Consider the following 11,252-nt stretch of genomic DNA (forward strand, 5'->3'; position numbering starts at 1 on the left):
TCCTCCCCTGCGTGTACTTTGTAGCCCCACTAGGAAAACAAGCGAGGTCCGATAAAATCGCGAATGACTCATCGACGATAGCTTCCGTTTATTCGAGTTAACCGTTCGATCTAAGAACACACTGACTTTCGCCAAAGGGATACCAAGCCCTCGTTAGAAACGAAATTCGGTCAACGTGAAGAGGAAAGAAGTTTTCGCGTAGAGGGAAATTGGAAGTTAAATCGTTGCTGCGAGAAAATTGGATTTTCCACGGTCGCGAGAACGTGCGACGAGATTCAATTATATCTTCAGCTAGAGAGTGCTCGTTAGTGCTCTGCAGTTTCTCTGTATCACGTGGAAATTTCGAGTGGCAAACAGCGACAGCTTGTTTCTTCGATCGCGCGAATTTCCGCCAAATAACATGCACAGGCGAGCATCAGGTGATCCCACTTGAAAAAAAAAGAAAATAGTAGCAGAGTATAGAATATCTCCCAAGATATACGTAATTCGAGAAAAGGCGTTTCAAATAAAATTTGTTCTGTTTCGAGGGGTACACGACGACCACTCAGGTTGCCTATGTGAAGGCGTTTTCGAGATCTTTCGGGGTGACCCTTGTTTCCTTAAATGGAACTATGGGTATATTTTTGTATACGTCATTCGATGCAGTTTTTCATCCTGTACAGAAGATTGTTAAGAGTATTCTCGGGAGTATTAAGGGTATTAAGAGTATTAAGGAGCGGCGGATATTTGTTTGCAAATTCATATTTCATCGAACACACGTAAAAGAGTTAGGACCTAGTCAGGAATACGTTTCGCTCGCCAAATGTGCCGTTTGATGCAAAAGTGACGTAAGTCGATTTTTTGCCTATTTGGTTAAACGTCTCACCTCGAAAGCGTAAGCTTCGTTGTATTTTACGCAGAAGTGGTGTAAGTATATCTTCGTTAGTTCCTCAGTGGGTAACAGAATAAGTAAGAATCGCTCGCTTGCGAACCATTGCAAAATTTGTTGACAATTGAAAATTGCCTGTGGCTACTGACAATTAAAAATTAGTCGAAATATCCCTGTGTAGACAGTGTGTATAGGATGTTTCCTACCTTTCCGGCCAAGTAGTATAAATAACGTAATTTAAAATTGAAAATAAGGATAAAGCGTCGCACGGAGTTTTCTGTCGTAAACGCTTCATGGTGAAGTTCTAAACCGAGATGAAACGCAGTGAGAAATATGCGCATAGGAACAAATTTGTTATCACGAAATACAGAAAACTGTAGCAGGTATCATACCGAAAAAGCAACTATACAGAAAGAATTAACACAGTGAATCGGTAACGTGGTTTCAATATCTCGACAAATCCTCTTTTGAAAATTTCTTAATTCGGAACGTAAGAAATTTAAACATCCAAACAGTTGTGTCCAAGCAGTTTCTACTTACAGTAGATATACCGTAACGTAGAATCCTCTGCTACGTACGCATATTCAGGCTGCGTTCGATGTTCCTACGTTACGCTCTAACTTTATAACAAAAGCGTTTACAGAGCCAAACTTCGCGCAACATTTTCTTCTTATTTTTCGCTCGTAGATTACGCTGCTGTAGTTTGCTCGGGAAAATTGGAAATACCCTGTACGAGTTTGTTGTCTCTCCTCTGTGAATTTCGTTATTCAGTAAGGGTAGTTTCGTTATTCAGTATAATCCGTCGTAGGCGATAGGTCCCCTCTTCAATTTCGCAGCTAACGAGACGTTCGAGACTCTTTCGTTTGGTCGTCGATCCCTATGTCTTTTTTACGGGTATAGAGAAGCGCCGTTTCCTTTAGAATTAAGTCGTCGAGGATGGAGGCGGTAAAGTAGGCAACTGTAACGATGGCTCTTCCCTTTTGGGGACGATGAACCTCTAGATGCGTTACGTGGAAGATATCGATGTAACTCGTACGTGTTTGTTTGAGAAAAATAGCTGACGCAGTTTTACGTCTGTATACCGTGTAGCTGAGGATATTATTAGACGACTTAGCGTAGACGAAAAATTCAAGTAGCCGTCTGGACCCTGTTGCATCATTGAACCGACATTGTTTAGAAACTGTAAAGTAATAGTTAATAATTTGATAGTTATTGACGTTGATTGATTTTCATTTGTAGGAGTAACGAGTTTATGAACGAAACTAGGATTCGTAAACGAATTTTACGAATTGTAGGAATTATACGAGTAATGACTCGAGGATTTTTGTACCATCAAACGAGTGTTAATCAAATAGTTTAATAGTCAAATTAATCATTAGTAAGATTTGCTGATCACATTGGAAACAGTAGCCATCTGTGAAAAGATCTATCTGTTAAATATTAACCGTTTTACGGTTAAACGTAGCATTGCAAAATTTCTGACGAATTTCTAAAGTTGTTGCAAGATTTCTGTCTCAATTGTTATCGCACGTGGTATCAGAGATCAATTGAAGAAAGTCGAGAATACGTACCTTTAATGTCTGATACATGAAATACAAAAAGTCACAGCGATGAAAAAAGATCATTGTCTAAATCGACACTTCTTGAACTTTTCTCATTCGCGATCCCACTTTGCCCTGGAAAAGTTTTACACAATTCCACTTATATACGTAAAATGGTACATAAAGTAAATATACGAATGGAACATTAATCGATAATAAATTAGGCAAGTTCAATTTGATGTATCGAATTGAAATTTAAGAATTTTAATTCTTTGTTGCATTTATAATTGTATCGTTTATTATCACGTATCGGGACAAAACTAAATTTGCATATCGATGAAACGAACGTGCTTGTTTATTTTCACATAGAGCATTATAACTTGGCCTAGTATTTAACATAACAGAGCATCTTCCATGTTTTTCAAAGACAATCCACATTTCGATTTTACGATCGTCAATGACGAAGAAAATCGTCGCTTTGCAACAGTTATTTAGTACAAAATGTTACGGGCGTGTTTAAAATCTTTTCAGAAATTATTGGAGGTTCTGTCTTAATTCCAAGTAGAAATCCGTTTGAACGATGTTTTTAAATCTGGCGCTCTATATCTCGATCGATAACTCGATAAATCCTTCTTGATCCTTCTATGACAGATTATCGACATTTCTCATTTCATTGTGACAATTGTAAAAATTATTACGAACTCGTAATTCTGTTACGCGATCTTATACGAAGTTTAATAATTTTTGCTCTAAATTTGCATTTATTTCGAATTCCCTGTTATCTCGCTGCGCTATCGAAGACACGAACCTAACGAAAACGCACATCGTCGTAGTTTATTCTTTATGAAACGCCTAACTCTGTACTTTCTAAACACGAACTTTTTTTCAATCCTCCGATTGAAATTCTTCGTTGCTTTATTACATCGTCAAAGAATTAAATCGACGTTTGAAAAAACGTAAAAAGTTGATCCTTTATAAATCGCCGTTGTATACCGACGCTCGGTAAAATTTTAAATTCTTCCACCGTCGTCGCTATTTAATTCTCCCTTCGAAGAAAAACTTTCCTTACACTTTATTACTTCCACGCGTCACGGCGCGCTAAGAATTAGTCGAAGACCTCGATCAGCGCGAAGACCGTGCAACTTTTCAGATCTTTAAAAGTTGTGAGAAATTGAACGAAACCGAATTGAATGCGACTTGTTCGAGCATTCGCGCAAATATTTTGGATTTACAGAGACATATAGGAAACGGTACATTTTTTATGTTTCCGAAAAATCTACCTGGGAAATCTTCTTCCGTATAAAATATCTTTTCACGTCTTTATCCTTCCTCGACCTTCTTCCTTGTTTCATGGTTTCTTAAAAAAAAAAAAGAAAAAGAAAAGAAAAACAGATGGATTCGCCCGATTTTCGCAGCAAAATAGCTATTCGGCTGAAAGACGACGTTCGAACGATATTAGTTTAATAAACGGGTAAACGGGTGGCGTATCGATTCGACAAAAGGTGGTCGCGGAGGACGATTCTCCGGACGCGAAGAAGAAGGTTGCCACGAGGCCGGGTTGTGATCGATCGAGAACAGGCCTAGTGTGTTGTTCACCGGTGTCTCTAAATGCTCCCTCGAGATAACGCCAAGCCCTGTTTCTGCTCGTGTTCCACGAATTAATAGTGGTCGCGATGTTATGGGAGAATTCAAGGGGAACGAGGCCTAGCTGCAACTTTGTCCTATATTCCAGTTGCTTTGTTACAACTGACGCACACACATACAAGTAGGTAGGCGAAGAAGCGACACGATTTCTCTTCCAACAAGCTCGTTTCGTTTTTATCGCTGATTCGCAACGCGGTGACGCGATAACGTGTCTCTGAATGACGACTCGACCTTTTCACGAAACACAATGGTTAATCGTTCCTTCTCATTGATTTTTCTTCCCTTTTCTTCTTTCTTTTCTCCTTTCACTCTTTCGAATCGATGCAAACGCGGAGGACAAGCTTCAACATCCACTTGTATCGTGCGGTCTGTTTAACTGGCTCCTCGTGCACGTGTTAATCCGCTAATAATATTAGCATATTCGACAAGTTATAGGTTAGTGGATTATTCACATAATCTTATCATTTCACGATTTTACGCGAAACAGGATGATCGAACGATTCGTAATTTGAAAAATTTCATTGTCAAATTTCAGCTGTTTTACGAGTTGGGTAAGAAGGGTAGCTGCTGTTGATAATTTGCAAAGTGCGGCTTGAAAAATTTGTATTTTTAAGGTTTCTATAAAGCGGGTAAGGAAGGCAGCTGATATTGGTAATTTGGAAACTACGACTTGCAAAATTTGTATTTTTAAGGTTTCTATAAATCGGGTAAAGAGAGCAGCTGGTATTGGCGGAAATTGCGACTTGTAAAACTTATGTTTATACATAATGTTTCTTCGATTGTGCAACAGGGCCCTGACAATATTAGCGAATTGACGAGCTATAAGTTGGTAAATGACTTCTAGTTGGTAGAACGTTTACGAGTAGAACTTTGTATTAAATAGGATTATCGGATGGTTTATGATTCGCTAGATTTCATTTGTGCATATTAAATATATGAGATGATTTATCGATAGCTGGTAATATCAGTATCAATAATTTTACAATTTTAGCTCAGACGGGATAATTTGGTGACTCGTAGTTTCTTATATTTCATCTATTTTATCATTTATAGACACGTTCCAGTTAAGAAGATTCCTATCTTTCCCCTAAAAGTTTCTATTTTTTGATAAGGATGCCTGTTTACACGTGTTATTCTATCAAATCCTGTATAGTAAATTTCGATTCTAGTAGAACTTATTGGATAATTTATAGCTTGTAAAATTTCATTTATTTTATCATCTACAAACTCGTTTCTTTTAAAAGGTTTATCGATACCGATTTTATATGTTGGATTGGCAAATAAATGATTGCGGATTTTGCCATTAGGTGGTATTGACAAAATCCCCAATCACTTAGTTACCAACCCAATATTTTCTTCCTATTTTTTCGCAAGGAGTTGCCTTATGCCTGTTTACACGTGTTATCCTATCGGTCCCTGTATAGTAGTTTTCGATTCTGGTAGAACTGATCGTTAGAATTTATACGTCGTAATTTATTTATACTCGTTAATGTTAAATGCTAGATAAGTTAAAATTTAGATGTTAGAAAATTATTCTATGGTAGAGACTGTATCGATATCCACTTTCACGAAAAGATTGTAACATAAATAACAAAGATGTCGAATTACTAGGCGGAGAACCTCCACCTGGCTGCAAGCTGACTCTGGGCTACAAAGAGGACGCCCAGGATCTAAGATCGTCGACGGAGGAGCTCGACTTGCAAGATCCCATTCACGAGCAAGATCTGAAAAGAGAATCGAAGAAATTGGCGAAGAGGCGAAAGGAGGATGGCTCCATGTCCGATTATAGCGGCAAACAATTAGACAGAGAAAGGAAGGACAGCAATTGCTCGGAAATCGTCCTATTGAACATCAGTGGAAGAACGTCTAGACTATCCTCCGTGGGTAGCCAAGGTTCAGGAGCCTCTGGCAAACTTTCCGTTGTCTCTGCCACGTCGTCCAGGTAGATTAATCAGTTGCTCGTTCTTGCAACGACCGCCCACGTTTATGCAAATTTCTACTTTTATAAAGAAAATTTTCTTTCAGCCACTAAATGCGTTATGATGTGTAGTTATTTGATTTATTTTGTATAATTGAGAAAATTGTTCGTGTTATGTTCATTCAAAGTGTATCTTTGTATCTTTTGTTGTACACACGTAAGAAGTCATAGTTAATTTTGACTTATTAAGTTACCAACTGCAGAATATGTGTTACTTTACTTTGCATTGAAAGCAACACGAAACACTACTCCATGAACGCCCATTTCTTGGATATTTCCATATCGAAGTTTATTTATTTCCTGAAGGTTAAAATCGAAATTTGTTAAATACCCAGATTGTAGTATTGCGACAAGTAGGCGCGACGTTGCCTAACTTTTCTTCCATTTTGAAACAGATGTGACAACTGTTCTAAGACTGTCGAGTGGCGTTGTGGTAGTTGTGGGATGAGAGGGAATTTCCGTAATTTGTATGTACGGATGATAACGAAAATTAATCGATATCGTAATTAATTATCAGGTCGCCGAGTCCGCACAAATGTTTACTGGAAACGTCGTTCTGCGGAAGCAAACCTACACTGGCAGACAACTTGATAGAACCGTCGAAACCAGAGACCGACGATCTGGAGAAGATCCTGCTGAAACGAGAAGCAGACACGACAAAAGCACTGATTCCAGACAGTATAAAAGTATCGATGGTAGATGGAAACTTGAAACCAGATCCTCTGGATAAACCTAGGAGACGAGGACGAGAAGAGAGAAAGGAGATCTTCAAGAGAGAAGTGGAGATCACGAAAAGATTCTTGGAGAAGGTTAATATACAGGTAAACTCTAATCGACAACAAGGGCTGGTTTTTTGAACAAACTCGTACCGCTCCCTTTCTTCTTTCATCTTCCTTTTTCTTTTTTTTTTTTTTTTTTGCCAAAAAATGTTTCACCGATAATTTTTCACATATGAACGAAAAATTAATTTACAATATTATTTCTGCAATATTATACCTACGTTTTGTACGTGGATATTGAAGGTACCAGTGGTGAAGAAGTCAGGTGAATCGCCAAGTACAACGACGTCGCAGCAGCAGTTGGTGAGAAGTCAAGCGCAAGAGGTACAAAAGCCAGCGACCTTGGACTTCAATGACAAGAGGAAAAAAGCGCAGAACTTTAAAGAAATCGTACAGACCACTCCAACAACGAGTAGCGTGACCGGTAGTCCGAAGCTACCAAGGCATCAGAAAGTTCGCGATCTGGAAGGTTCGCGTACACCCAGTCCCTCTTCCGTTTCCAGGAAGAGCAGTTTCGCCTCTCTGTTCAAGGTACCCTCGTGTTTCCGTGTTCGTAGTTCGTATTAACAGCGAATGCTTATTATGTATTTGATACACACGATCTGTCTAAAAGATGACCGAACTTTCGAAAAGTAACGAGACACAGGCAACGCTTCCGGCAAGAAGCGTTTTTATTTTATGCTTACTTAGGGTAACTAGCAATTAAGTAACAGTAGAGTAACGGAAATATATGTTTTTAGGGACAGGTTTGCAAGTTTGTATGGATTATACGAAACATTGGTTGTACGTTGCAGATAAACATGGAACTTGAACGTTCTACTAGATACAGTAGATTTTTTAGTTTGTATTGGCGTTTGATCCTAGTGACGACAAAGAGATGAAGAACGAAGAGTAGAGAAAGAATATTCTTGCGTCGTAACGTCGAGAATATAGCACAAATATCGATGTTTTGAAGCAATTGTTCCGATATATATATCAAAATACTTGCATTTTGCATTTGTTGGCAAAGTAAGAGAGAAGAATCCGCGTGTATCTCGATGGCAGGAGTCTCGTTAAGCAGAGACGTTATTGGCTGAAGTAGTTCGGTTACCTTTCGGCACAGATCGCGTATAGTAGAAATTAGGCTTGTACGCTTCACACATCGTCCACACCTGGATTCCTGGCTTTGTCTTTGTAGAAGATCCGCTAGCTTAATCGAGAAGAATCTCGAACAAAAGACACTGCATGTACTTGACCACCGCGTGTTCAACTTTTAAGGCCCGTACAGACAGCAGTGTGTTGAGCCCAGAATCGCCGTCTCCGAGCACAAAACCACGTCGTAGCCTCACCTCGAAGATCAAGGACACCACGGAAAGTCTGCGTAGCAGATCGAAATCGCGCGAGCGAGTGACCTTGGACAAAGGGTCTGGCAGTTTGAAAAAGGACTCAAAGAACAAGGGCGTGTTCTCCTCGACGTTGAGTCTGTTCAAGAAACGCGAGAGAAAGAAGAGTTATGACGAGGCGATAGCGGCATCCTGTGGCACGGAGTTGGATAGTTCCGGAGGACACCCGTCTTTAGAAAGCATAGGCCACGTGGAGTTTCGTTTTAACGCTGAAAAGGAGAGTCGCAAGGACGACTCGATTTTCATAAGCCTACACGCGGATGACAGGAATTACGAGGAGGCTCTGCCTTCGGAGAGCGTGTCGATACCACTGGAAACGCCTACCAAGCTACTGGACGAGTACGAATCGGAGCCTCGAACCGGAAACATCGTAACGGAAGTGTCGATAGAGCATTATCCACCCACGACGAGGATAAAAACCGAAGCTTTGATCGAAACTACGTCGAGGCCATACTCGCGGGACAGCCAGACCAGCCAGATCATAACGCAGAGCAGTTCGAAGGATTCTGAGATCTCGAGGAGCTCCTCGAAGGACTCAAAGTTGAGTAGCCACGGGAAAAGCAGCGAAACCGCTGTGAGATCGTCGTCGTCCATCGATAGCAAACCTCCTGCGGACCATCGAATATCCAGCAGTTCGTCGAAAGACTCGATAGGAAAGAAGGAAGCTACGAAGCCGAAAAGGAAAAGCAAAGAGCTGCAACAACCTGTCGAACCAACCGAGATAGTCGAGGAAGACGTTTCAAGGCAGAAACAGAAACAAGTTGAAACGAGGGAACACGCGCCGGTTAAAACAGTGGAAAAGAGGCCAGACTTGTTGGATGACGGAACGAAGACTGTGGATGGACTGGTGAAGACACCAAGCGTGATCTCTGATCTGGATCATAATAGTTCGGAGTCGGAGAGAGACTCGGAGATCGAGTTTGTTAGGAACAAGGTGGAGAAACTTGCCGAGGAATTGCCTGACGAGAGGAAGGGACTGTTCTACGAGGAGAGCTTCGAAGAGGATCTTCCTTATGTACCCACCACCCTACCCCTGGAGAAAAGCGTGGCTGTGCCGATCCTGCCTGTGAAACAACGACTTCAGGAAGTAAGGTAAGTGTTATTTACAATTGTGCTGTTACTGCTCGCTGATTGGAGCGTACTTTTCTTTCTCTTTTGTTTCACACGATGTCTGCAATGTTGCGATTCACTATCCGTTTATTCACAGCCCTGTTCAGAAGTCCTGAGACAATTACGTTCGTAAATATTGGAAGGTTTGCTTAAAAACAGCGAGAAGCTAAGTATATAATAAAAAGAAGTCAAGTGTATCATAAAGACACGAGGAAATGATATTTAATGATTCAGAAAGTACACGCTACTAATGTATCAACGACATTAACGAAATGTAATTCTAGATTCTAAGAGTAAATTTCCAAGCTCTACATTTTTAAACAAACCTCTAAATTCTACACTTGGAAATACATTTCCAAGTTCTACTGGGTTGGCAACTAAGTGATTACAGATTTTGTCATTAGGTGGTATTGACAAAATCCGCAATCACTTAGTTGCCAATCCAACACATTTTTCAACGAAAATAGAGTTCTAAATTTAAGAAAAAAATTCAAAGTTCTACGAATATAATAATAAGTGAAATTCACGATCTTCTCCAAACGCTTTCGTAGGAAGATCTTTTACACCGAATAAATGTCCAAAGACTTTTTAACAGAACTGTATCGCGACCATGAGTCTTATCTTCAATAACAATACCAAATTAATAACGTTATTCACGTCCAGAACGATACCAATCGAGAGGCCGCGTTCAACGACGCCGATAAACCCGACGCTGCTCGACGAGTTTGTGATGCAGACGTCCCTCGACGAGCGTCGTGTTGAGAAGATGAAGATATCATTGCCGCGAGAAGATAGCTTTAAATTGAAAAGTCCGCGGAAGCACGCGGCCAACACGTTTATGGAATTCGCAGGCAAAGTGCCTGACGGGGGACGGAAGAACGCAGGTAAATCGCCGAGTCCTCCTCCACTGCCACCGAGGGCCACTGCTAGGCCGAGCAACTGGATCAACTTCGAGGAGATACCCGAGAAGAGGAAAGCGCCGAAAAGGATCCAGACGATCCCTCGACCTGAGGACGAGGTGAAATCGGGTGGATATAGCTACGTTCAACCGGAGGAATGCAGGTGCGTTCCTTCTTGTTGAGTAGATGATGGAGAACATACTGGCAGATTTTTACGCAAACTCGTGCTTTTATAAAGCTAATTAAATATTAGGTTGTTAGGCCAAAAAGTTTCTTATGGAAGTTTTATACGAAAATAATAGATGCAGAAGATTTGTCGTTTTACTGGGACAAAGTGGGTCGTTCATGATTCGATAAAATGATATAAAACAGAAAATGTGCATCTATTATTTCCTTATGAAGGAAAAGAAACTCTTGGGACAACCTAACAGGTGGAACTTGGTTGTAGCTAGAATTTTATCATCCACTAGACGTTACAAGTCATGAAAATACTTGTTAGGTATATTCGTAATTAATTTCAATACTTTTGTCTTTGTCATTTTATACTAATCGTTATCTATGAATGATAATTTGTTACTCGTTACTTGTACCGGATTTATGTATCAACGTCGATCATGTTTATTCGTTGCTCGTAAAATCTCACCAGTGAATCGCGTAGGACAGCCTCGAAAATGTCTTTGATCGATCTTCGTATGTATATTCTTGAACAATCTTCGGATAATAATAAATTAAACGGCCAAGATTAAACGTAATCGACTTGACAAATCAAATTTCTAAATTAAATAATTATATGACATACGAATAATCTCAAAGTATGGCCAATGAAGAAACGCTATTAACTGTAAATTTTGTTACGAAACAGGTGCGAGTGCCATGAAGAATCTCGAAGGGCGTCGATGAAGGAAGCGTCCGCGACAAGGACTTCTTCCTCTTGCAGCAGCAACGGAGAACGTCCTTGTAACGGTGACAATTGTACGGTGCCTACGTCGACGTCTATGGACCGTGCCAGTATCGTCAGGTAAATGCGCCCGGGTACGATCGTCGATCAAAG

General features: G+C 40.3%; 1 protein-coding gene across 8 annotated transcripts in view; it reads left to right on the forward strand.

The window, feature by feature from the left end:
• LOC139994440 (uncharacterized) overlaps positions 1 to 11,252 on the forward strand; it is a 47,974-nt gene that overhangs the window by 23,854 nt on the left and 12,868 nt on the right. For 5 of the 8 annotated variants that reach the window (XM_072017070.1, XM_072017075.1, XM_072017074.1 and 2 more), the window contains 6 exons: positions 5,665 to 5,995; positions 6,549 to 6,852; positions 7,054 to 7,341; positions 8,068 to 9,284; positions 9,966 to 10,364; positions 11,064 to 11,219. In XM_072017070.1, the coding sequence (XP_071873171.1) occupies positions 5,665 to 5,995; positions 6,549 to 6,852; positions 7,054 to 7,341; positions 8,068 to 9,284; positions 9,966 to 10,364; positions 11,064 to 11,219 (2,695 nt within the window). Of the gene's footprint in view, positions 1 to 5,422; positions 5,493 to 5,664; positions 5,996 to 6,548; positions 6,853 to 7,053; positions 7,342 to 8,067; positions 9,285 to 9,965; positions 10,365 to 11,063; positions 11,234 to 11,252 lie in introns of those variants that run through there. The other 3 variants (XM_072017078.1, XM_072017076.1, XM_072017077.1) reach the window with 3 other exon arrangements.

Source organism: Bombus fervidus, chromosome 14 (assembly GCF_041682495.2).
Source record: "Bombus fervidus isolate BK054 chromosome 14, iyBomFerv1, whole genome shotgun sequence".
Classification (NCBI taxonomy): Eukaryota; Metazoa; Arthropoda; class Insecta; order Hymenoptera; family Apidae; genus Bombus; species Bombus fervidus.